The sequence below is a fragment of the Taudactylus pleione genome, unplaced genomic scaffold (genome assembly GCF_031769625.1).
Source record: "Taudactylus pleione unplaced genomic scaffold, aTauple2 ptg000352l, whole genome shotgun sequence".
NCBI lineage: Eukaryota > Metazoa > Chordata > Amphibia > Anura > Myobatrachidae > Taudactylus > Taudactylus pleione.
The window spans coordinates 7304470-7331501 of record NW_028284753.1 but is presented as its reverse complement, the minus strand read 5'-3'; the positions used below and the strand labels follow the sequence as shown (position 1 = coordinate 7331501).

At 43.9% G+C, this 27032-nt stretch overlaps 1 protein-coding gene across 1 annotated transcript in view; it reads right to left on the bottom strand.

The window, feature by feature from the left end:
• MID2 (midline 2) overlaps positions 1-27032 on the bottom strand; it is a 348031-nt gene that overhangs the window by 134149 nt on the left and 186850 nt on the right. The window contains exon 4 of the mRNA XM_088444211.1: positions 4946-5053. Coding sequence (XP_088300337.1) covers positions 4946-5053 — 108 coding nt within the window. The remainder of the gene's footprint in view (positions 1-4945; positions 5054-27032) is intronic.

Below are 27032 nucleotides of genomic sequence, written 5' to 3'. Positions count from 1 at the left end.
GCTCCACAACTTCATGTTCAGCAAGTCTCAACTTTTGTACAATTATTTCAGACTCTGCCACGTATAATTCACTTTGCAACTCAAGTTCTTTGGTACTCCTCTCCACTTGGAAACTTTGGAACTGGTTCTGTGTACTTAGCAGACACTTCCCAAGGTTCTCACTCTGTTCTTTAAAACTTCCAAGACCTGCCATGGGCAAGGTTAAGCTCTCTCTCCAAAGATTCACTTTGCTTGGCAGCTTTATGCAGACTTTCCTCCAGGAATAAATTTCTTTCCATCAGACATTCTGAAACTGCTTTAGCTGCAACTAAACTGGAGTGGAGAGTTTGTACTTGCTCCTTACAGCTGACTTTAAAACGGATCATCTCCATCTCTTTTTCTTCATGGTCTGTGTCCCACTGAGTGCGAGTCTGCAGTATCTGGAGATGCTGCTCGTTTACTTCACAAAACTTTTCCGCCAGAGAACTTTTCTCCAATTCACAGTCTTTAAGTTTTACTTGTGTGGACACAATTAAAGAGTCTTTTTCATTTAATACCAGAGTCAGATTCGCCACTTTCACTTGCGTGCGCTCTACATCACTCCGTTGCCTCTGAACACCATCTTTCAATTCCTCCAGTTCCTGCTGAAGTACAAAGAGGACAATTCACTCCTTAATTCTTTTCAGCTTGTTCATGAGCATTTCTCTCATCAGTCAATTGTTCCATTAAGTCATCAATCTTTCCAGCATAATACGCATTACTTTCAATCAAAACTTTACACATACTGTTAAATTCTTCCAGGCTAATATAGTCCTCTCTGGACAGACCTTGCACCACACACTGACCACTTTCTTTTTACGCCTTGAGCTTTGCCCACTGTTGCTTGTTGGCTTCTTGCTGAGCTGCTGTAGCCAGCAGCAAGGCCTTCACCATGTCATCCATGTTATCTCAAAGGGGTAAGAGTGAAGCAGAATTTGACTTGCCTAATAACCATTGGATGACACCTTCATGGGGAACACGGGACAATAGTCTTTTCAGCCACAACAAATTGGGTGTCTGTCATTTTAAGGTTTAAATGCTGTTTATTTTTTTAGCACACAGTTTTCAACTTGCAACACTTGACTTTCAAATTTATACACTTCACAACATAACACAGTAAGTGCTTTGGTTGTCACTTGCACCAACTTTGATTGCAATGAACAGCATATAACAAGTCTCTCTCTTTCCTTTTAATTGCAAAAGAAAAAGTCCAGGACACAGAATAGCACACCTTGAAATTAATGAGCAGGTCCTGAGCATTCAGCAGAATATACCACTTTTTCTTGCAGGTTTTCAACATTAGAGGTTACACACATTTATCTTCATAGACACAGTATATACTGCATAACTCGTCATTTCAATAAATTTGCACACCTTTAAACCATGATTTGCAGGCATGCATACTTTTCCATGAAATACTTCAACAGACTTTAACTTTTTCTCTTTAGCATTTTATATACTTGCAACTTCACTTTTGCTAAACACTTCAATACTCCTGTTTCTGGCAAACTTTGCCTCTCCCATAAGCCAACAAATCTCCAGCAACTTGTGTAACACTTATTTCTCTTCCTTCCTAAGGAAAAGTGCACAATTGCAGCCATTTTGTTTTTGTAAATACTTCCATCACTCAGGTGCAGTGAGCCTCCTTTTGGAGTTCAATTATGTAGTGGAATAAGCATCCATACTTCCATTTGTATTTTTGCATAGAACCTTTATGCATAGAATCTTCTGCGTAGAATCTTTATGCCCGCATTCTCCACCATATTGTGATGTTGTGGGGCAATTAGCTCGGTAGATTAGGGTCAGTGGTGCTGTGATTAGGTGCAGAATTCCACACATTGCGTTCCAGTAAAAATAAATGAAAATGGTGCTTTACTTCCAGCATTGAAACCAGTAAATAGAAATAGAAAATAATAAACAATCTAGCCCTCTCTTAGGGCACTAGCTCACTTCTTGAACCCTCTCTATAGAAGCAGCTAATCTGCATGAAAGTCTCTCACAGTCTCTGAGATTGGTGGTCCTTCCTGCCACATGCAGGAATGGACACTGGCCTCCTGGTCTGGTATAGCTTCTTTAACTTGTTGGCTGCTGCCTCTCACAAGGACAGTGTCAGAGGTATAGTGATCTCCCTGCCTCCTTGCAGGTATGATCCTGACCACCTGGTTTGCTTCACTCACACTGCAGCCCCACCTGGACTGTCTGACTGTGTCCAACAGCAGCCTCATCTGGGTTCTGGTCATATGGCAGCCATTACACATCTTCCCACAGTGCTTATGTACTCAGTGTGGGCGGCTCTCTCCGGCCACACACACAATCTGCTGCTCACCAGCACCATCTCTGGTGATACTGCCACAATATATATACATACACACAGGTTCAGGAATTGTGGGTGGCGCTACTGAGGGTGGAGCTATAGAAATACAATTATATATACATATATACATATATATAGTATTTTGAAAAGAAAGCACTCAAAAGGGACTAAAATAAAACTTATCTTATAAAAAATACGTTTTGGCCCAGGACATTACGTCATAGTTAATGAGAGGTTCAGGAACTGAGTTCCTGCTGAAAAATGGCACTTTGTTTAAAAGTATCATTTGAAGATGGAGGATGTAGTGACAAAGTGGAGTACACTGACAGTCTGCAGTCACATAAATACCTGCTGTCACTGACAGAAGTGATGGCGGTTTGATTCTACCATTGACATTATTTAATATGCATAACACTGCACACATATTCACAATTTATGCTATCTTAAAAAAAAACTAAAAAACACAAACAATATGCCCATATTTCTTGTTTATATAGTATTTATTACCTGCATTGCTCGTACCCACTCACCAATCAGGATGTTCAACAGAAAAAGAACAGCAACAGTAACATGACCAAGACAATATGTATCTCATCCTTAGATACTCACTACGTTCTTTAACAGAATATATATTGTGAATTCTCAATATCTTCCAAAAAATGGCACAGTGAAATTTTTGGCTTGATTTGCTCAGAAATATGATGTCGGTACACAATAAAAATTGCACTGGTGGCAACAAGGTAAGTAAATGTAATGGGCGCAGAGTGTGCAGTGTGGGGCCTCCTTCTAATGCAAGGGACTGTGTGCAGGGGTGTTTTAAGAGAAGAGAGGGCCCATGTGCAGACTCAGTGTGGGCCCCTTTCCCTCTGGCAGTGCAGAAGATTCTGGCTTGGTGCTAGAATCTGCTACATATGCGCGAGGCCCCGGGAAAATGTTGCCTGCGCATTATTCCTGGGGACATCTATACTGCGCATGTGCAAGTCACCGGGAAAATGACCGCCGTCATTATCCCTGTGATTTTTGCTGCTCTGCAGCGTTGACCCGGTGCTGCACAGTAGCACTCTGGAGACTACGGAGAGGTAAGTATAACTATATATGGGTGCAGGGTGTGCGGTGTGGATCCCCCATGGGCCCAGGCGCCCATGTGCACCCATTATAGATATGCCATTGCCTGTGTGTGCCACACTTCCTACTACCATTATAGATACTGTATGCCACTATGTAAAAGTGCAAACACACAGTGCAAATGGCCCTTTGTGCCCATGTACCTGTATTTTACAGGTATTATATTTACATTTAAGTGGATAAACAAAATGTCATGAGCTGGCAGTGGTGGAGAAGACGAGTTATGGGAATTATTCCCCAATTTACCTCTTATTTCTCCGTACAAAAGAACTTAAAATCACCAGCTAATAAGTCGCTGGAATCACATCTCCCTTATACCTGCAAAACACTTTGCGCCTCCCACTTGCACTTTGCATCTCCCACTTGCACTTTGCACCTGCCGCTTGCACTTTGAGCCTCCCACTTGCACTTTGCACCTCCCGCTTGCACTTTGCATCTCCCGCTTGCACTTTGCACCCGCCGCTTGCACTTTGAGCTCCCACTTGCACTTTGCACCTCCCGCTTGCACTTTGCATCTCCCGCTTGCACTTTGCACCTCCCGCTTGCACTTTGCATCTTCCGCTTGCACTTTGCACCTCCCGCTTGCACTTTGCACATGCCGCTTGCACTTTGCACATGCCGCTTGCACTTTGCACCTGTCGCTTCCACTTTGCACATGTCACTTGCACTTTGCACCTGTCTCTTGCACCTTGCACCTGCCGCTTGCACTTTGCACCTGTCCCTTGCACTTTGCACCTCTTGCTTGCACTTTGCACCTGCCGCTTGTACTTTGCACCTGCCGCTTGCACTTTGCACATGTCGCTTGCACTTTGCACCTGTCCCTTGCACTTTGCACCTGCCGCTTGCACTTTGCACATGTCGCTTGCACTTTGCACCTGTCCCTTGCACTTTGCACCTGCCGCTTGCACTTTGCAGGTAATTCAAATAAAAACATTTAAGCACATAAAAATGACACCTGTAATGAGTACAGTCCAATGTCCATTCACTCATATAAGTATATTAAGCCATATAAGATTCTAAATCGATTGAGAAATGCAAGCTCATGCTTATTGAGGTTGGTAAATGTGCCTTAGTGTCAAACAATGACTATTACTGTCATCTTTATAGGGACACACTCCCCTTCAATCCTCCATTTACAGGGCTCCCATATGTCCTAGATTTACAGGAGAAAGCCAATTTATGAGACATGAAATGTTTAGCACAGTGCTTATCCTTTATGTGCTTAGATTGACAAGATTAGTGAGATTAGGATTTTAAAACTGTTCTCTTGTATCCAAAAAATAACAAAGAATGGCTTTTATTGACTAACAAATTTCATGTCACATAGATGTCCGGGTTTTCTACATTCAAATGATGGGATCTAAATCCATTTCGGTGTAGGACAATGCCACATATTCAGTCTTATACACTGTGAGATAATTATTTTGAGGCTGTCACATTTTATAACAATATACAGTGTCAGTTTTATTAACAAAATTAGGTCCTTACTTTTGTTTCTTTAATTTTTACTGCAATCATTTGCTTTCTTCTCTGTATAATGTCCATAAGCTCATCACATTCCTCATTGAGTTTTGCCTCATGCATGCTGGTGTTAACCTGTAGAAACACATTAAAAATAAACTCTTTTAGTGTGAGCACAATCCACTTATCACAGATGTAAAACCAATTTAGCAGAATAATAATGGGATGTTAAATAGACCACATGGTTAAATGCACCGTGCCATGAACTGACATGTTTAATTCCTTGCTAGTACTTTGCAACGGACTCCTTGTACAATCTGAATTTTCTTTCACTATACTGCTTACTACTTAAGGTGTATACACACGTAAAGATTTTCTGTCCAACCATCCAACTAGTTGATTGGTTGGAATGAAAATCTGGTAAGGTATGAAAGCAAATGACAATCAGCAATTTGCTCCCAAATGCCGTAAAATGGACAAAAACTGTTGTTTGAACAAATTGTTTAGATCAAACATTTAACAAACTTGTCTGACCGACCATTTTCATCTGTTTTCTGGCATTTAGGATCAAATTGCTGATCATCAGTTACTCCCATATGTTACCAGATTTTCATTCCAACCAATCAACTAGTTGGAATGCAGGTGCAATGTAAGATAGTTGACTTGTTGACGTTTAGAATGTCGACACACATTATTGTGACACCGGAGCACAGACACCATTAGGCCGGGTTATCTAGTGTGTGTATCTAGCCTTAGGGTGGGTACACACCTGAACGACCGGAAATCGTGCTGATGTTCAGAGCGATTTGCCTTCACCCTGGACATTGCATGACTTAATGAACGATGGAACGATTACTTGTTCCGTCCGTGATTAATATGTATGGTGCCGCATGCGATACAGAGTGATGGCCCGTGTAGAATGGCCAATCACAGGATATCGCATGCGACCGAGGGAGCGCGCAAATCAGGCATACACACTGCACGATATGCCCGATTTGTCGTTCCGATTTGGTTAAATCAGCCAAATCGGACCGATATCGTGTAGGTGTGTACCCAGCCTTAGACATGAAAGGTTAACCAATATTATTTGTCTGTCCTTTCTCTCTTATACTATCGAAAACTCCCCCATAACACTATGCCAATTGTACCAAATAAAATAAAAGACAGACAGCTTTCGCAGTCAGTCCAACTATTACAGTTTTGGAGAAAATAATGGAAGACTAACTGATAAAACACACAAAAAGCAACACAAGTCATTTGAATTTATGTTGGTGTGACTTTCACTTTAAACACTAAATAAAATTCAATGTGCTTCAGCAATTATTAAACATTTAATGATACGAAAAAAAGTTAAAAGTCTAGAATAGCATGTGTGTAAATGGACTTCAAACTTGCTGACCACGCTGCTAAAGCCACCAATTTATACAGGGATATATTATGTTACGTGAAATATGTTATGTGAAATTGAAAGTATGTAAAACTTAAACACATAAAATGGTGTTTGTTCATATCAATTTATAAGCCCATTACAGGTGTGTGTAAGGGAGGGGTTAATCTAGACAACAAAACCAGAACAGACAAAAACATTCCCCCAGCATTCTGCTCAAGGACGTACAATGTATGTGGACACATCTGTAGACCAGTAAAGAGATTTGCATCCTATATAATAATAGTAATTGTAGAGAGCTCAGTACATATACTGTATATGCAAAGATATGATTAAGCCACCCCCAAAACGCTGACTCCCTGTCATTCACTTTTCGAATGGATCCTCTGTGCACAGTGCGGCTGACATGCATGCACAATTGCAAACAATCGCTCCATCTGCGTAAAAATCAGCATTGCATTGCGTCCATCTCTAAATCAGGCCCAAATTCAGGTGCCACACAAAAAAACTCTTTACCAAACCTCATTTCACTGGTGGTCAGTATATTAACAATAAATAAAATACAATGCTCACTATATGTTAAAACCACTTGCCCTTTTTAGCAGCACTATTTACCCAATTTGATTTAAGTGCTATTCAATGTAAGCCCAGCCACAATTTATTGAAACCTAGCATTTGCACCCTATCCTCTACAAATCCTGTGTTTGCCCCTGGGCAGCAGAGGAGTCTGCATCAGACATCCATGCATCTGGTCAGCAGCCTCACCAGCCAGACCGGAGTAAGTACTAGTTATTATTTTACAAAAAAAAAGTCAAGTGTGAGGTGCACCCATACATGCTAACTTCCTGGTTGTCCCCTTTGGGGGGGAGGGGGTAGCCAGGTCGTCTCAGCAGGGATGGGTGTCGCAAGAAAGTGGGCGTGATGATGTCATCGTGGTCCAGCCTCTGCTACCACAATGCTGTAAGTACTGGCATTGTGAAGAGGGGGTGGGGCAATGATGACACGATTAAACGCAGATCGCATCATCTGCACCACCCATTTTTCGGGAGGCTCCCGGCCGTTACGGGAGAGCAGGTAAGTATGGGTGCAACAGAAAAGCCATGCGCTATATTGCAGAACTGTATATTACTCTATTTCATTAACATGTCTATAATACAAATGTTACAACAACAACAAAAGAAAACCTACATCAGATTCTATAGAGGCTGTTAAGTGGCGCATCCTCTAGGCGACTAGGGAAAGACAATACGATTACAACATCGCAATTGTACCATCGTTCCCCATCCCCTGCAGTGCCTACACTGAACGATTCAGTATAGGCACCCTCCCTCATCCCCGAACATGGCCAATCTGTCGTTATCGGCAGATTGACCGGCATGTTTGGGCGATGATTGATGCCGGAAACGATCAGCGGGAGCACGCTACGCTGGTCGTTTCCGACATTATAGTGCACGTTTAATGAGCGATTGCACGGTTACGATGTCGTAATCGTGGAATCGCTCATTAATATCGCCTAGTGGATGTGCGGCTTTAGTCTACTGGCATCCACATATTTTTACAGTACTCTATCCCTGCATGAAGAGGTTGTTGACTCGAGCTGAATTATAATATGGAATTCTGTGTAATTAGAGATTCTAATTGTACTGTAATCAATCATACTGTACAACTCAAATTAGCTGTCAATGAAGGGCTAAGCTGTTTTCTCACCTCTCCCTTAGCCAATGTTAAGTGTTGTAAGAATGTTGTAGGGAAAATCAATGCAAATTAACATTTTAGAAAGTTAATTGATACAGCCTATACCTTTACCGCTGCAGTTTTTATTTCTTTCCTAGATGTGGCTTCATTATTCTGCATGTATACACTTTTTATCTCTATGTACGTTTGGATGCTTCATTTATTTTATTATTCCTTATAAGATATATTTTGTATCATTTAATAACTCCACCAATGTTAGATGGTAATTTATTAAAGACATACACATGTAACTTGCCATGTGATGTGTGCTTATAACTATTCAGCAGTACAGTACTATATCTATGTAAGCCTCTAACATTTATATGTAACTGATAATTAAAAGTTAATCATATAACGTCTGTTACCTAAAAGTGAACAGCAAGGTAATTTAGTGCCGTCTATATAAAGGGAATTGTCCTGCTTTTGGAGGTGATACTACACTATAAATATCTTTTATCTCTGGACACCTCAGAACAAGGTTACATAAAATGGGATAACTAATGGAAATGAGAATTTGAAAGGTAAGAACCTGGGATGGATTATTCAGTACATTCTCCCCAAGGTACAAATCTATGGCTGACTGTTACGTCACAAAGCGACCTCCATTCTAATTTTCATAGCAAAGTTAATAGCTAATGCATGAATATGTAATTCATATCTATTTACAGTACATTACACGACACTGAAAAATAATATGGACGTTTTTAGATACTGAAAAAAGAATTTGCTCTGTGATCTCTTCCACTTGTTTCTCTCAATCTACAGTATATATCCCCAACTTATTGCTCCAGGCTCCCACCACCTCATTACATATTATTTAATTCCTCAAGCTGCACAGGTTTTCCTTCCATCCTCATTTTTTATTCTCTCTATACATTTAGGGGCCTATTTATCATTCTGATTTGTCCTGAAAAACATGCAGTGGTTTAAGAATTCCATTGTCTCCTCTATCTGCTTTTGTTTTTTTGTTCTCTATCTCCTTTAAAAGCTCATAATTAATGAAGTGTATTTGAATATAAGCAAAAGTGTTGACAGAAGATACATGAAGCTTATTCTGTAAGGAACCCAGAGAGGTGCATCCACCCGAGTCAAAAACATCAAATACCACCCTAACCCCACCCTTAATCCATGTAAAAAAGCGGGTGAGGTTGAAACCCAGGGTAAATTCGAACATATAGGAGTAATGGGGGATGGATATGAGGTAATGTTAAAATTAAATGTATAATAATTCCATATAGAGCCTGTAAAGGAGATAACTGGGTGTGAGCGAGCAGATTGAGGCCTATCAGGTGTAGCCAAACCTACAATAGCAGACATGAAGGGGATATCACACGCATTAGCTTCAACTTCCACTCACCGGGGTGTCTGGGAAGATGCAAACCAAACTGTTGCCTGACTTAAATGGGTAGCATAGTAATAAAGGTTAACATCAGGAACCTATTGCCCCCATTGGTGGTGGGACGATGGAGAGTCAGAAAACTGATGCGGGGAGGCCTGAATTTCCATACAAATTGGACAAACCACCTGTGTAATTGCAACAAAGTTGATTTAGGGACAGCAACAGGGAGGGTCTGGAAGAGGTAGAGTAGTCTAGGCATAAGGTTCATTTTAACTGCCACTATCCTATCCAACCAAGAAATTATTAGATCTCGCCATCGGAGGAGGTCCAGTTTAATTTTTTAAAGCATGGAGGGGGGGAGTTAGCAGAGTATAGGGTGTCGTAACAGTTATATAAACTCCTAAATATTTAATTTTAGAGGGGCGCCAGGCAAAGTTATAATTGTGATGCAGGAGATCCAAGGCCCTAGGTAATATATTGAGTACGAGTGACTCAGTTTTAGAAAAATTAATCTTATAGCCTGAAAGGCGTAGTCAGCCAAAACTTGAAAACGTTTCGGAAGAGACATATGGGGAGAAGTTTTGGTTAGGAGTACATCATCAGCAAAAAGAGACACTTTGTATTCAACCTTTCCGAGTGAAGTACCCCTAATATCTGAGTCAAGGCGAATTTGCGCTGCAAGGGGTTCAATGATGATCAGGGGTGACAAAAGGCACCCCTGTCTAGTGCTGTTGTTTATAAGGAAAGGGGACGAGAGAAGACCTTTCACCGAGACCCTAGCTGAAGGGGTAGTGGATGTCCTGGAGAAAATTGAAACCTAAGCCAAAGGCTCTCAAAGTTTGAAGCATGAAGGGCCAGCAGATCCAGTCAAAGGCCTTCTCAGCAACCAGGGAGAGCACCAGGGCTGGAGTTTGAGTAGAATTGATGGAGTGAATAAGAATAATAACTCGCCTGGTATTGTCCCTGGCCTGTCTCCCCGGTATAAAGCCAACTTGATCATTATGGACCAAGCTAGGCAATACTGAGTTCAGACGGTTGGCAAGTATATTTGCATAAATCTTAACATCGGTGTTCAACAGTGAGATGGGTCTCACTGAGCACAATTGGAGTGGTCCTTACCCTCTTTGGGAATAACAATAATCCTAGCCTCCAGGGCTTCCTTGGAGAAAGAACAACCAGACATCACACCGTTGAACACCGCAGCAAGATGGGGGAGAGTAAGGAGATAAAGAATTTATAGTAGGTGGACATAAAGCCGTCGGGGCCAGGGGCCTTGTTGGCCTCAAGGTTCTTTATCACTTCTGAGATCTCCTGCGCCTCAATTGCAACACTGAAGGATTCAAGGGCCGATGAGGATAGTTTAGGTAAATGACAGCTGGCTAAAAAGTTTTGTACCGAGTCCACAGCAGGTAAAGAGGTACCTAAAGAAGATGAAAGGTTATATAGGTTAGTATAAAATTTAAGAAACTCCTGAGTAATGTGTGAGGGATCCATGATAGATTCACCTGAGTGAGATATAATCGTCAGAACATTGTTCTGCGAAAGTTTAGATCGTAATCTAGACGCCAGCATTCTATCAGCTTTATCCCCTTTTTCGTAAAATGTTTGATTAAGCCATTTAAGAGAAGTCTCAGCTTTGGCTGTAAGAAGGAGGCCAAGTTCACCTCTGGCATCTACAAGGTTACAGTAATCATCGGCCAAGCCTGAGGTTTTGTGGATTTTATCTAGTCAAGTAACGAGATCCATGAGTTCAAGAAGTCTCTTATTTCTAGCCCTCCTAGCAAGAGCCGCTGACTTAATCAGAAACCCTCGGATCACTGCTTTATGGGCATCCCAGAGAAGCTGGGGAGAGATAGTAGGATTGGAGTTAGGAGAGAAATATTCTGGTCTCTCAGAGGCCAACTGTGACCGCAGGGCAGGATTCACATGGAGCCTATCATTAAGGCACCAGACATTAGAATGATTACGTAGAAAAGGAGATTCAATATCTACTATAAATGGGGAGTGGTCTGACCAGGTGCTGGGGTCTATGCTGGAGTCTAGGATTAGTTGTGTGGGGTCAACCCCAACAAAAATCATATCTAGCCTTGTGTGGATATCGTAAACAGGCGAATAGAAGGTAAAATCTTTAGCAGTAGGCTCTGTCACACCCCAAGCATCAAAAAGGAGTTGTTGGGAGAGAAACTGTTGTAAGGCATCAGAATTAGCACGAACAGAGCTAACCGACGAGCATGGGGGAGGCTTAGATCTATCAAGCCGTGAATCTAGGGTAGTGTTAAAGTCACCTGCCACAACCACTCTACCTCTTCTATGTTGGGACAACAGCAAACTTAGAGTGCGAAAAAAGCGTGGTTGTGCAGAATTGGGGGCGTAAACATTAACAAATGTATAAAGGGTATCATTTATTTCCCCAACCAAGAGAAGATAGCGCCCCTCTAGGTCCCGAATAACTAAGGAGGGAACAAAGGTGACCCGACAAGAGAATAGTATAGCAACACCTTTCTTTTTACGGGTAGGATCACAAGCATGATAAGTGGAAGGGAAGTATTTGGATTTAAGTTCGGGGTGACGAGTGCAAGCAAAATGGGTCTCCTGTAAAAATATAACATCACCTTGGAGTTAGTGAAGAGTATGAAACAGGGCAAACATCTGTGTCACACTTGTTTGTCTGCCCCGCCCCTTTACAATATAAGCTCTCACGAGCAGGGCCTTCTACCCTTTTGTGCTTCTCCTTATACTGTCATCTACTCCTCTCTCGGGCACCTAACACCTGGTTGCTTATGTCCTGTAGCTTATTTCAGTGTTTTTATCATGAATGTAGCAATTGATGTAATCCTTGTCCTGCATTGTATTGTACAGTAAGTGACTTGTTACTTGTTAACTTATTTGTACACAAAGGAAGAAACAGCGCTACTACTATTCCTTTGTGTACACATACTTCATTTTGAGGTTTGACTCACTTCATTAACTCTTTCCCCATTAATTTAGTTGATAGATCTCTAACATCTTATGAGTCTTTGTGTCTCCGCAACCCTCTCATTAAAGGTATCATATCTGTCAATTATAACCTTTTACTTTAAGTTAATTTACCGGATACACCAGACCATGAACTTCAGTGGGAAAAAGATCTGGGGAATCCACCCGATGAGGACACATGGTCTGTGGTGTGGGAGAGGGTATCCAAGTCTTCTATTTCCACCTTAATTAAGGAAAATGCCTACAAGGTATACTATATATGGTACCTGCCCATTTGCACAGAATGTATCATCTAGCCTCTGACCGATGTTGGAGAGGCTGTGGCGAGATAGGTACTTACATACACATATGGTGGTCATGCCCTAAAATAGCCAATTTCTGGGATGAGGTCACGTGATGTCAGTAGTGAGCTTCCTGCTCTATTAGAGCAGGAAGCTCACTGGGGCTTGCGGGAACGAGACCCTACCACAAGGGTCTTGACGCAAGCCCGATGGTCACAACCATCGCGACCATCACCTGGCCGCTCGCGAGCGGCCAGGAGGCTGGCTCCATACAAAAAAAAACGCCCTGATTCAGAGTGAGCGCTCTGAAAGAGCGTCCGGCTCTGAATCAGGGCCACAGTCCTGCTGAAATAAATATATTACATGAAATTAATCAGCAGTAGAAATATATTTGGGTCCCAAAACTGGTAATGCAGAGTGCATTGTAGTAACCACATTTATTAGGTATATACTAATTGCAAGGGGAAGAACTATGGGAGACAATGGAGGCACCTGCTGCCGGGCTCCAGCTCTGAAGGGGCACATCCACCATTGTCCACAACATATTCACCCCACTTCGGGCTGTAAATATGTACCTGGAGTGTACCGTTAAGGCCGACCAATAGATGGCACCCCTTCCCGGCACCTGAGAAGCCACCATACACTAGTGGAGAGCTCCATGTCAGACCATCAGCTGCTGTCTTCATCTATCTATAGCCTGTCTGCATGCGAATTGCTACATTACAGTGTCAGCGGCTGTGACGAGGGGGGGGCACCAAATTATAACTTGGCTCCGTGCATCTGGGATAAATTAACGCCACTGCTAATTGCTCATGGTGGAGCTTCACCCTGCTTAGTGAGCAGGAGGGTCAATATGTTTTACCCTTTATACATGTGCTGTAGAAAATACACATCAAGCATAATTGACACAGATTTGGGTTAATAGAGATTTGACTCACTGCAAGAAATGCACCATTTAAACCTTTAGTAGGTTGACAGAATCCAGGCAGGTGAATCCCCTTTCACTTCTGCTGTCTCATCACCACACATATAGTAGAGGGTGATAGATGAGAGAGTGGAGAGGCCCTGCCTGGGGTGAAAGATAGTTGGAAATGCACTTCTGCTGTCTGATCACCATACATATAGTAGAGGGTGATAGATGAGAGAGTGGAGAGGCCCTGCCTGGGGTGAAAGATAGTTGAAAATGCACTTCTGCTGTAGTGACACTACCCGTCTGTGCTGGTGCCAGACGACAGTGCAGCACTAGACGGGGGAGGTCCCGATGAGAGAGCGCGAAGAACGGTGTGTCTAGGAGCATGTGCAGTGGTCTGTATGCAGGTATTGCAGCACTATTTCAATAACAAAGGATAGGGCAAAAGACGCTGGTAGATTACATCACCATCTCGCTGCATGGGTATTTGCTTCAGCGGTCATATTCCAATGGAGATTGCTGCGTCCGTGTTTGCTGAAGATGACGATCGCTTCACCTAGAGGGCTTGTTCACATCATGACAGGTCTTAGAATTAGGAAGCAACCACTGCTTTAAATCTTATTAAGTTGGTATTTTACACATAATAATATGAAATACCCTACTGTAATATTTTTCAGATTGAGTATATAGTGCCAACCACTTTTTTGGATTGGCCAACTTAGATTGTTTTTTTTCTAGTGCGGGTCCCAACCCTTTTGTCTCTACTTTATCTCTCTCCAAGGCTTAGTACATAGACCCCTCAGAAAGTTGCAAACCATAACTATCTCCATAGTGTAAACATGGAAAAAGTACACTAGTGCACATGCTTGGGACAGCAGTAAGATGAGACGGTGCATCTTCCCTACTTCTCGTCGAGGCCACCATTGCGTATTAAGCTGCATTGGATCAATAGGGGGGATAATGATGATGTAAGTGGATGCATAAGATGATGCAGCAGATGATGACTGGTAGGACAGTGCTGGCTAAAGAAGCAGGAGAGCTGATTAATGCACAGGATTCGCCAACCCCATCGTCCTGCTGAGAGTGCTGAGTAGATAATACAGTAGTACTGTATATAGAACTCATACAGTAGCTCAGTCATTCAAAATAATGTATGTGAATTTGAATGGGTATGGCATGGGTATATGGAACACACTTATAATAAATTGCCAGCACAATAAATATTAAAACATTTTTTTTTTTGAGGATGTAAATAGGTTTGGCTGCTTGAAAACTAAATTAATCAGCATATGATGATGCAGCTCACTGGTAGATAATATATAATGTAAACTGGGGCACAGTGTGGCATGTAATGGGATTTGGGGGTATAGTGTGCATATAATGGGAATTGGGGCCACAGTATGGCATATACAGGGAATTAGGGCACAGTGTGGCATATAATGTGAAATGGGGGCATAGCATGGAATATAATGAGAATTAGGGCACAGTGTGGCAAATAATATGAAATGTGCACACAATGTGGCATATCATGGGAACTGGGGGCACATCACAGCATATAATAAGAATTAGGGTACAGCATGGTATATGTAGATTCGGAGCACAGTATGGCATATTATGTGAATTGGGGTTACAGTATGGCATATTAGGAGAATTGGGGGTACAGTGTTGAATATAATGGGAGATGGGTGTTAAGTCTAGAGAGGGATGGGGGACCCCAAATATATGAGTGTACCGGGCCACAAGATTTCTGTTGTATACACTGAATAGCAAAATCAGAATTCTTTAGAATACTTTAATACAAAATGAATCTACTTAATTTTTTTTGTAAATATGTGCACTGTACTGTATGTTTAATATGTAGTTACTACAGAATGTCGACATTGCATACCTCCCAACTATCCCGATTTTGGCAGGGGCAATCATGCTTATTGGGCACTGTCTCACTTTTACACCCACAGGTCGCAGTGTCCTGAGGGGGGTGGGGGAGTTTGGAGGTTTCACTCTCATATGCTGCTCTGCATAACAGAGCAGTGGTGAATGGATGCCGTGTGCAGCATCCATACATTACGGAAAGAGACTGGGAACACACCAGCAGCTTTGTATATGCTGGACATGCATGCTGGGCATGCCCCCAGTGTGACAAAAACCTGGGACGTGCCGTACAGCCACTCCCTGGACTGCGACACTGCACCCCTTTTTCATGCATGCGCACAGTATCCTGATATCAACCTACCCAATGTTGGGAGGAATGACACTGTAATGTAGACAGGTTCAGAATGTCGACATATGCTGGTAGAATATCAACATGTTTATAATGTTTACATTCAACATGTCAACATTGACAAAATGTCAACAAAATGCATATCTAGGTTATGGACATATGAGTGATAGGGCTAAGTTGCACTGTCGGCATTCTCACTGTCTACCTGCATAATGTTGACATTATGGTCAGTGTCGACATTGTGCCCATGTCAACGTCCTAAATGACGGCATTCTGAATAGAATACCACACCCGATTCTTTTTTGTTTTTATTGTATATTATATTATATTATGTAAGGAAAAGATGTGTGTTCCTCACTCATCACCACATTATATCTAAATGGCTGATTGTTTGGGCAGCTTGAATGGCTTTTGACAGAGGGGTTTGGTATATTGGGTCAACATTCATCATGTCTACCTAAGAATGTCAACATGTGGCATGTTGACATACTTGGTGTGTCGACATTGACCTTGTCAACATTCATCATACCAACAATGATGAAATGTTGACAAAATGTTCCTGTTGGTCTATCGGTGGCTTACTTGGTCTGGGCGGTTCCAGTTGTGTCTCCCGGCTCTGGCGGTCAGCTGACGACGACTTCTGTCTGTTTCTGAGGTGGGTCCGGCGATGACTATTACTAACCCCTGGTGCTTAGCCTCCCCTCCTGCAGCCTAACCCTAACCTTTCCTTTAGTGCATATCCCTAACCCTTCCCGCCAATAGTCTAACCCCAACCGTTCCCTTAGTGCTTATCCCTAACCCTTCGCTCCAATAGCCTAACCCCAACCCTCTGACGCTGCAGCGTATCCATAACTGTTCCCTTTGTGCATATCCCTAAACCTTCCCTTCAATAGCCTAACCCCAACCCTCTGACACCGCAGCTTAACCCTAACTATTCCCTTAGTGCTTATCCCTAAACCTTACCTTTATGGGTCACTGGTTGCATTCTAACCATTCTTCTGCATGCATACACAGAGTTGGAAAGGAGCTCCAGCAGGTGGGTGGGGCTAAATGATCAGGGGGTGCAGTCACCAGGACTCCAGAGTGTCAACTGTGAACAACCTATTGATGGCTATTGATGACTCTACCATCCCTGGTTTAAATGCATTGGCAGAAACCCATAGATGTCTCAGCCATCAATGGCTCAGTGCTGTGTATGCACAGACCTACACAAGACCTACAACATCAGCACAATGTAGCAGATGTTTATCAAAATCAGGCTACCGCTGCCTGCAGCATCGATGGGCAACTAGCAATGGCAAATATACTTGCCAATGATAGCTGCAAAACCATTGATGGTCAACCCTATGAACAACTGCTAGCCTGACAGGTATGAGGAAGGGGGGCCCTCAGTCTGGGCCTGATTCAGAGTCTCATGCAAAGCTGAAGTTCATGGCGTTGAGCTATCTCTTTGCAACAGAGTATGCACAAAAATCCCTAAAACCTCCTACAGCGTATGAGTTACACAATGTGTACCCACAAAGATGTAGTTGTGATTGAGAAGGACAGTATCAGAAATGTCTTGGAAAAGTGCTTGGTGATCCCGAATGGTGGCTGGGAGGTGGTGTGTTATGGGAGTGTCGCGGGCGAGTTACTGTATTGTGTTAAACAATGTGTGTCTCTAAGTCCCTGTGAGTTTATAGACAGTGTGTTGTGTGTGTGTGATAGACAGTATGTGTGTGTGTGTGCATAACTTTTTTGAGTTGTACAGTATACCGGAGTGAGAGCAGGGTGCATAGTGGGAGCAGCATGGAGTAAGGAGTGAAAGTGGGATGGGGAATGGAGGAAATGGGGTAATGCATGAAGAAGTAAGGGAGTGGGAGCGGGATGGAGTAGGGAAGGAGAGCAGAATGCATGGTCGGAGCAGCATGGAGTAAGGAGTGGAAGCAGGGTGCATGGTGGGAGCAGGATGGAGTAGGGAGGGGAACAGGATGCATGGTGGGAGCAGCATGGAATAAGGAGTTAAAGTGGGATGGGGAATGGAGAAAAAGGGGCAGTGCATGGTGGGAGCAGCATGGAGAAGTTCGGGAGTAGGAACAGGGGGCATGGTGGGAGCAGGATGGAGCAGGGAGGGAGAGCAGGATGCATGGTGGGAGCAGCATGGAGTAAGGAGTGGAAACAGGATGAGGAATGGAGGAAAAGGAGCAGTGCATGGTGGGAGCAGCATAAAGAAGGGAGTGGGAGCAGGATAGAGAATGGAGGAAGGAATAGTGCATAATGGAAGCAGAATGGAGATGTAGGGGAGTAGGAGCAGGATGGGGAAAGGAAAATGAGGAGCAGCCCATGGTGGGAGAGTGAGCAGGTTAAGGAGGAAAAGGATCAGCACATGCAGCATGGAGACGGGAACAGGATAGAGAATGGAGGAACAGGACTAGTGCATAATGGGTGCAGTATGGAGATGAAAGTGAGTGGAAGCAGGATGGGTAATGGAAGAGGAGAAGAAGCACATGGTGGAAGCAGCATGGAAAAGTAAGGGAACAGGATAGAGAATAGAGGAAGGAGGGGTGCAAAATGGGAGCAGCATGGAGATGTAAGGGGACAGGATAGAGAATAGAGGAAAGAGGAGTGCAAGATGGGAGCAGCATGGAGAAGTAAGGGAACAGGATAGAGAATAGAGGAAGGAGGAGTGCAAAATGGGAGCAGCATGGAGATGTAAGGGGACAGGATAGAGAATAGAGGAAAGAGGAGTGCAAGATGGGAGCAGCATGGAGAAGTAAGGGAACAGGATAGAGAACAGAGGAAGGAGGAGTGCAAGATGGGAGCAGCATGGAGATGTAAGGGAACAGGATAGAGAATAGAGGTAGGAGGAGTGCAAGATGGGAGCAGCATGGAGAAGGGGACAGGATAAAGAAAAGAGGAAGGAGGGGTGCAAGGTGGGAGCAGCATTGAGAAGTAAGGGAACAGGATAGAGAATAGAAGAAGGCGTAGTGCAAGATGGGAGCAGCATGGAGAAGGGAACAGGATAGAGAATAGAGGAAGGAGAAGTGCAATATGGGAGCAGAATAGAGAAGTAAGGGAACAGGATAGAGAATAGAGGAAGGAGGAGTGCAAGATGGGAGCAGCATGGAGAAGAAAGGGAACAGGACAGAGAATAGAGGAAGGACTGGAAGATGGGAGCACCATGGATAAGTAAGGGAACAGGATAGAGAATAGAGGTAGGAGGAGTGCAAGATGGGAGCAGCATGGAGATGTAAGGGAACATGATAGAGAATAGAGGTAGGACTGGAAGATGGGAGCAGAATGGAGAAGTAAGGGAACAGGATAGAGAATAAAGGCAGGACTGAAAGATGGGAGCAGCATGGAGAATAAAAAGGAAACAGGATAGAGAATAGAGGAAGGAGGAGTGCAAGATGGGAGCAGAATGGAGAAGTAAGGGAACAGGATAGAGAATAGAGGCAGGACTGGAAGATGGGAGCAGCATGGAGAAGTAATGGAACAGGATAGAGTATAGAGGCAGGACTGGAAGATCAGAGCAGAATGGAGAAGTAAGGGAACAGGATAGAGAATAGAGGAAGGAGAAGTGCAAGATGGGAGCAGAATAGAGAAGTAAGGGAACAGTATAGAGAATAGAGGAAGGAGAAGTGCAAGATGGGAGCAGCATGGAGAAGTAAGGGAACAGGATAGAGAATAGAGGAAGGAGAAGTGCAAGATGGGAGCAGAATAGAGAAGTAAGGGAACAGTATAGAGAATAGAGGAAGGAGGAGCGCAAGATGGGAGCAGCATTGAGAAGGGAACAGGATAGAGAATAGAGGAAGGAGGGGTGCAAGATGGGAGCAGCATGGAGATGTAAAGGAACAGGATAGAGAATAGAGGAAGGACTGGAAGATGGGAGCAGCATAGAGAAGGGAACAGGATAGAGAATAGAGGAAGGAGGAGTGCAAGATGGGAGCAGCATGGAGAAGGGAACAGGATAGAGAATAGAGGAAGGAGGGGTGCAAGATGGGAGCAGCATGGAGATGTAAGGGAACGGGATAGAAAATTATAGAAGGCGTAGTGCAAGATGGGAGCAGCATGGAAAAGGGAACAGGATAGAGAATAGAGGAAGGAAGAGTGCAAGATGGGAGCAGCATGGAGATGTAAGGGAACAGGATAGAGAATAGAGGAAGGAGAAGTGCAAGATGGGAGCAGCATGGAGAAGGGAACAGGATAGAGAAAAGAGGTAGGACTGGAAGATGGGAGCAGCATGGAGAAGTAAGGGAACAGGATAGACAATAGAGGTAGGAGGAGTGCAAGATGGAAGCAGCATGGAGAAGTAAGGGGACAGGATAGATAATAGAGGTAGGAGGAGTGCAAGATGGGAGCAGCATGGAGAAGGAAACAGGATAGAGAATAGATGTAGGAGGAGTGCAAGATGGGAGCAGCATGGAGAAGTAAGGGAACAGGATAGAGAATAGATGTAGGAGGAGTGCAAGAGGGGTGCAGCATGGAGAAGGGAACAGGATAGAATTGAGGAATGCGTAGTGCAAGATGGGAGCAGCATGGAGAAGGGAACAGGATAGAGAATAGAGGAAGGAAGAGTGCAAGATGGGAGCAGCATGGAGATGTAAGGGAACAGGATAGACAATAGAGGAAGGAGAAGTACAAGATGGGAGCAGCATGGAGAAGGGAACAGGAAAGAGAATAGAGAAAGGAGTGGAAGATGGGAGCAGCATGGAGATGTAAGGGGACAGGATAGAAAATAGAGGAAGGAGTGCAAGATGGAGCAGCATGGAGAAGTAAGGGAACAGGATAGAGAATAGAGGAAGGCGTAGTGGAAGATGGGAGCAGCATGGAGAAGGGAACAGGATAGAGATTAGAGGAAAGAGGAGTGCAAGATGGGAGCAGCATGGAGAAGGGAACAGGATAGAAAATAGATGAAGGAGGAATGCAAGATGGGAGCAGCATGGAGATGTAAGGGAACAGGATAGAGAATAGAGGAAGGAGGAGTGCAAGATGGGAGCAGCATGGAGAAGGGAACAGGACAGAGAATAGAGGAAGGATTGGATGATGGGAGCACCATGGAGAAGTAAGGGAACGGGATAGAGAATAGAGGAAGGAGGAGAGCAAGATGGGAGCAGAATGGAGAAGGGAACAGGATAAAGAATAGAGGAAGGAGGAGTGCAAGATGGGAGCAGCATGGAGAAGGGAACAGAATAAAGAATAGAGGAAGGAGGAGTGCAAGATGGGAGCAGCATGGAGAAGGGAACAGGATAGAGAATAGAGGAAGGAGGAGTGCAAGATGGGAGCAGCATGGAGATGTAAGGGAACAGGATAGAGAATAGAGGAAGGAGAAGTGCAAGATGGGAGCAGCATTGGAGAAGTAAGGGGACAGGATAGAGAATAGAGGAAGGAGGAGAGCAAGATGGGAGCAGCATGGAGAAGGGAACAGGATAAAGAATACAGGAAGGAGGAGTGCAAGATGGGAGCAGCATGGAGATGTAAGGGAACAGGATAGAGAATAGAGGAAGGAGAAGTGCAAGATGGGAGCAGCATTGGAGAAGTAAGGGAACAGGATAGCGAATAGAGAAAGGAGTGGAAGATGGGAGCAGCATGGAGAAGTAAGGGAACAGGATAGAGAATAGAGGAAGGAGAAGTGCAAGATGGGAGCAGCATGGAGAAGTAAGGGAACAGGATAGAGAAAAGAGGTAGGAGGAGTGCAAGATGGGAGCAGCATGGAGAAGTAAGGGGACAGGATAGATAATAGAGGTAGGAGGAGTGCAAGATGGGAGCAGCATTGAGAAGGGAACAGGACAGAATTGAGGAATGCGTTGTGCAAGATGGGAGTAGCATGGAGAAGGGAACAGGATAGAGAATAGAGGAAGGAAGAGTGCAAGATGGGAGCAGCATGGAGATGTAAGGGAACAGGATAGAGAATAGAGGAAGGAGAATTTCCAAGATGGGAACAGCATGGAGAAGTAATGGAAGCGGATAGAGAATAGAGAAAGGAGTGGAAGATGGGAGCAGCATGGAGATGTAAGGGGACAGGAAAGAGACTAGAGGAAGGAGAATTGCAAGATGGGAGCAGCATGGAGAAGTAAGGGAAGAGGATAGAGAATAGAGAAAGGAGTGGAAGATGGGAGCAGCATGGAGAAGGGAACAGGATAGAGAATAGAAGAAGGCGTAGTGCAAGATGGGAGCAGCATGGAGAAGTAAGGGAAGAGGATAGAGAAAAGAGAAAGGAGTGGAAGATGGGAGCAGCATGTAGAAGGGAACAGGATACAGAATAGAGGAAGGAGGAGTGCAACATGGGAGCAGCATGGAGAAGGGAACAGGATAGAGAATAGAGGGAGGAGTGTAAGATGGGAGCAGCATGGAGATGAAAGGGAATGGGATAGAGAATTGAGGAAGGAGGAGTGGAAGATGGGAGCAGCATGGAGAAGTAAGGGAACAGGATAGAGAATAGAGGAAGGAGGAGTGCAAGATGGGAGCAGAATGGAGAAGTAAGGGAACAGGATAGAGAATAGAGGAAGGAGGAGTGGAAGATGGGAGCAGAATGGAGAAGTAAGGGAACAGGATAGAGAATAGAGGTAGGAGGAGTGCAAGATGGGAGAAGCATGAACAAGTAAGGGAAAAGGATAGAGAATAGAGGAAGGAGGAGTGGAAGATGGGAGCAGCATGGAGAAGGGAACAGGATAGAGAATAGAGGTAGGAGGAGTGCAAGATGGGAGCAGCATGGAGAAGAGAACAGGATAGAGAAAAGAGGTAGGAGGAGTGCAAAATGGGAGCAGCTTGGAGAAGGGAACAGGATAGAGATTGGAGGAAGGAGGTGTGCAAGATGGGAGCAGCATTGAGATGTAAGGGAGTGGTAGCAGGATGGGTAATGGAAGAGAAAGAGCAGCTACTTTGTACTGGTCCCACGACCCTCTCTGCATCATGGTTGTATGGAGAGCTGCACATGTACAATATGTGCCTGATCCATGAATCTGTAAAGTGGCTTGTATTTTATGTTGTTTTTACCTGTTATCACACAAAAGCTAGCCGAGCTATTACAATGTATCTAACAAAAATAAATAAATAAACACGCAGCTTTGAAATCCTGTCTCCCCGTTCCTGTTGTGAGAAATTGCAGGCAGATGGATGTGTGCTGTGTAAAGGTAGCTGCAGTGCATTCTGGGGTTTCAATTTTACCCACTATCAAAATTTTCTCTATGATAAGCTGAATATTAGAAAGAGCCTAGCAGACTGCTTTATGCAACAACTAAGGGAAAGGGGATATAGCAGACACACCACTCACTGTAATCTGCAATTAAAATGTAACTGTTATTAGATTTATTGAAGCAATTAATGTATAAAAGGTAAACAAAAATCAAGGATTTCTTCTATAAAGAACAATGTGCATTTCTCAGTGAATAATCAATCGTTTTACTGGAGAAAAGGATACAAAATTGCTATTGATCTAGGTGCCTCCTCTAGCCACTGGTCTAATAATTCTATGCAGCCAAATCTGCAACTCTATAAAAATGTACTATTTAAAGTGATAGAACTGCCTCTGATTAATTGAATTACCTAGCTCAGTGGTTCCCAAACTTTTTTGAATCACGGCGCCCTAGTGCATCAGCATTGTTTTCATTGCACCCCTAAGCCAAAAGTTTTGTTATTCAGAAATTCAACAGAAAATGTAGTGAAGTTGCACATTGATATTAATTGTGCTTACCTTAATCATAGGCAAACGCAGGGGGGGGGGTTTCCGTCTGCCTGGAAACACCCCTCCCCAGCCCACTCCATGACCACAATAGAAATAGTGATATAATGGAATTTTACTAGCGCTGCATGTTCTTCTCAGTATCATAAATGAAATAATTAGCACCACCTGTGGATCTTTTAACATGTATCAGCCAGTAATAAATAACCTGTGCACCAATTAGGGGATTTGGAAAACATGCACTGTCAGGGATGCACTGCTATAGAGCCCAATATTTACATATATGTCCAGGGCAGTGCTAGGTTCTTCTTCTACTCCCCCAGACTCCCAGACTTGCTCCCATGCCCTGGAATGGTGCTCACATCTAAAATAAAATCATTCAGCTCAGGCAGGATGGCCCTAGTGCCACATTTAATGGCTTACTGTGATCGCTAGTCCTGTATATGATGGAATTATGAAACACAATACACATTGTATGACGCATATTAAAGTTGGATAAGTGGTAATTATGCCCTCTTCATGGACTGGCCACACTCACTCTAAAATCAAGCATTTGGAAACCCCCCTCTAGAAATCCTGCGTTTGCCACTTTTAATGACCAGCTTAATTACAATATTTTCCTATAACATTTGAGTATATATCTTGCTCTAGGAACATCTATAAACTTTACTTGTGTAAATATTATTATAGTGCTGTCTCCTGATTTAGATCCACTAGCCTTAATTAACTGTGGATCCGATTTTTAAGTTTTGGATATGTGATTTATTAATATTAGTATTTTTTTCAGTTCATTTCTTTTATTATCTTTGTTTATTTGAAGTTTTTTAATTTTGCATTTTTGTTGCAGTTTGTCACAATATGGGTGGTATCACTTGATGGCCTCCGGCGGGCGTAGCAACCATACCAACACTCCGGTCAGGTTGTGAAGTGACGCATGTCCGGCGTTTGCCGGAAGTCGAGCCCACGAGGCGGAGGACAGTCAGCGGGGACCAGACAGAGGTCGGAGAGGTACACAGGTATTTAAGGTGAGCAGTTTATGTTATGGTGTTTGATATATATATAGCCTGAGGAAGGGCATTAAAGCCCGAAACGTTGCCTTTACCCCATTGTGGAGAATCGTTATTTATAAAGTCCACTGAGTGCTGCTTATTGGAAATTATATATATATATATATATATATATATATATATATATTAAAAAAAAACTTACGGTTTCACATGTCCCATTAAGACAGCTTAGACATGATCTGAAAATTCATAAAACCTATTGAATTTCTGCCACTCAAACTTCAAAAGGCAATGAAATTAGGATAGTTAAGGCTGACGCCTTAATGGAAGTGTTCCTTGCGTAATACAGATATGGTATGCCATGACACTATGTGGTTAACTGCAGATTCAGCACTCTCACAGAGAGAGATTGTTGTCACTCACAAAATGGTGGAGCTGCTAATTCACAGAATCTGCAGTTAACCACATGGTGTCATGGCATACCATATCTGTATTACGCAAGGAACACGTCCATTAAGGCGTCACAATTAATGATCGTAATTTCATTGCTTTTTGGAGTTTGAGTGGCAGAAATTTGTGAATTTTCAGATCATGTCTAAGCAGCCTTAATGGGACATGTGAAACCATAAGATTTTTTGTCTTTGGAATTTCATAGCTTTTTTCAAATTTATTAACTATCAGGGTTTGGATGAGCAAACCAGGCCACCTGCTGGGGAGAAGGGCAACAAAATGGTACTCTAACGCAGGTGGAAGAGGGGACAGCACACAGGAGGTGGTTTGGGAGGTGCAGAGTGCGAGATGGCTGCAGGGGCAAGCAGTAGGTGTGAGGGGTAGCGGCAGCAGCTGTGCAGTGCAAAGGGGGCATCAGCGGGTGACACTGGTAGTGCGCATGCACCTGAAAAAATAAAATCAAAGAGTCACAGATGCACGAACGCAGCAGTGAGATCCATCTACGCATCTATGTTAAAAATTGAATGTGTAAAACAAAAAAAGGTGCCCACCCCCCAAAAGCACAACCAGCACAAGGCTTTTAACTGCCAGTCCTGGTTATGTTTAAATACAGGGGAAAAATTACGTAGGGGTCCCCTGTACTTAAGCACAACCAGCACCGTGCTAGTCAGAACCAGCCCTGGTTGCCAAAATACGGGGGACAAATGACATAGGGGTGCAACCAGCACTGGGCTCTGAGCCGGTCCTGGTTTTGAAAATACAGGGGGGAAAAATGCGTAGGGTCCCCCTGTATTTGCCAGAAACAGCACCAGACCCTTTCTAGCGGTGGGATGATGCCACAGCCAGGGAAGCCCTTTCACCAGACCCCCCCAGCCGAAGCATCACCCCTGACCACTAGTCAGCCCAGGCTGGGATCCCTGGGGAGCTGGGGACCCCCCCAATAAAGGTGTCCCCCTCTCCAGGGCACCCCAGTCCCAGGCTGATAGCCCGGGGCTATCCCTACCACCTCTAGGCAGTGGGTGCTGGGTTGATTGTGTTGTTTGCAGTAGTACTACAGGTCCCACCAGACATCCCCGCATACTGGCACTTGGAGAACCACAAGTACCTGCGGGAGGGGCATTAAGGGCCTGCTGGTACCTATAGTACCCCTGCAAAAGAAATAGAAAAATAAAAAAGACACCATTTAAAAAAAAATATATATATTATGCTGCACCTTCACCTGGGGGGCGGCAGCCTTTGCTCTTTTACATGGCTGCCGCTTCCCCCAGGACTTCTACATCGTCTTCATCTGGAGAGCGGCAGCCTTTAAGCTCTTTTGCACATCCACCGCCCATCCAGGGCTTCCGCGGCGTCTTCTTGGTTCAGCTGGTCTTCTCTCCAGCTCCCCGGGCGACGAACTGATTGGACGTCGCCTCGCACTGGCTGCATATAAGCCAGCCGAGGGGGTGGGGCGATGACGTCGCAAACAGTGATTGGCTCGTGGCAGACATCTATGAATTTCAAAAATGGCGCTGAGGAGACATTTTTGAAAAGGGCACGCTCAGGTCTCGGTTCGGAAGTCAATGGTGAGAACAGCTCATTGGCTAAGAGGCGGAAGGCTCGCCTCTCTCAGCCAATGAGCGCTCAGCACCAGGATTTCTGAACTGAAATCCCGGGCGGAGCTGTCATTCAGGTACGAGGGTCCGCATACTTTCGTTTTTATTTTTTGCCAAGACCCTGAATTGTCTGAAGAGGACAGATCCACGCATAGGAGGAGGCGAGTATGGAATTTTTATTACAGGTAATCCATAGGATTATCTACTTGGAGAAGAGGACAGAATGGGTACAGGGATACTAGGTGAGTATGTGAGATAGTGTGCGCATGTGTGAGTACATGTGTGTGTGCATGTATGTTTTAATAAAATTTTACTTTTCTACAGTGTGTGTTCTGTGGTTTATTAATATTGCTTTTGCTGTGGAACTACAGGTACCAGCAGGCCTGTAATGCCCCGCATGCTCATACTTGTGGTTCTCCAAGTACCAGCATGCGAGGTAGGCTTGCTGGGAACTGTAGTTCCACAGCAAAAGACCATATTTTAACTCTTTACTTGCACCACACTTTACACAATCAACACGGCACTCAACGCTCCAGGGGTGCCGGGGATAGCCC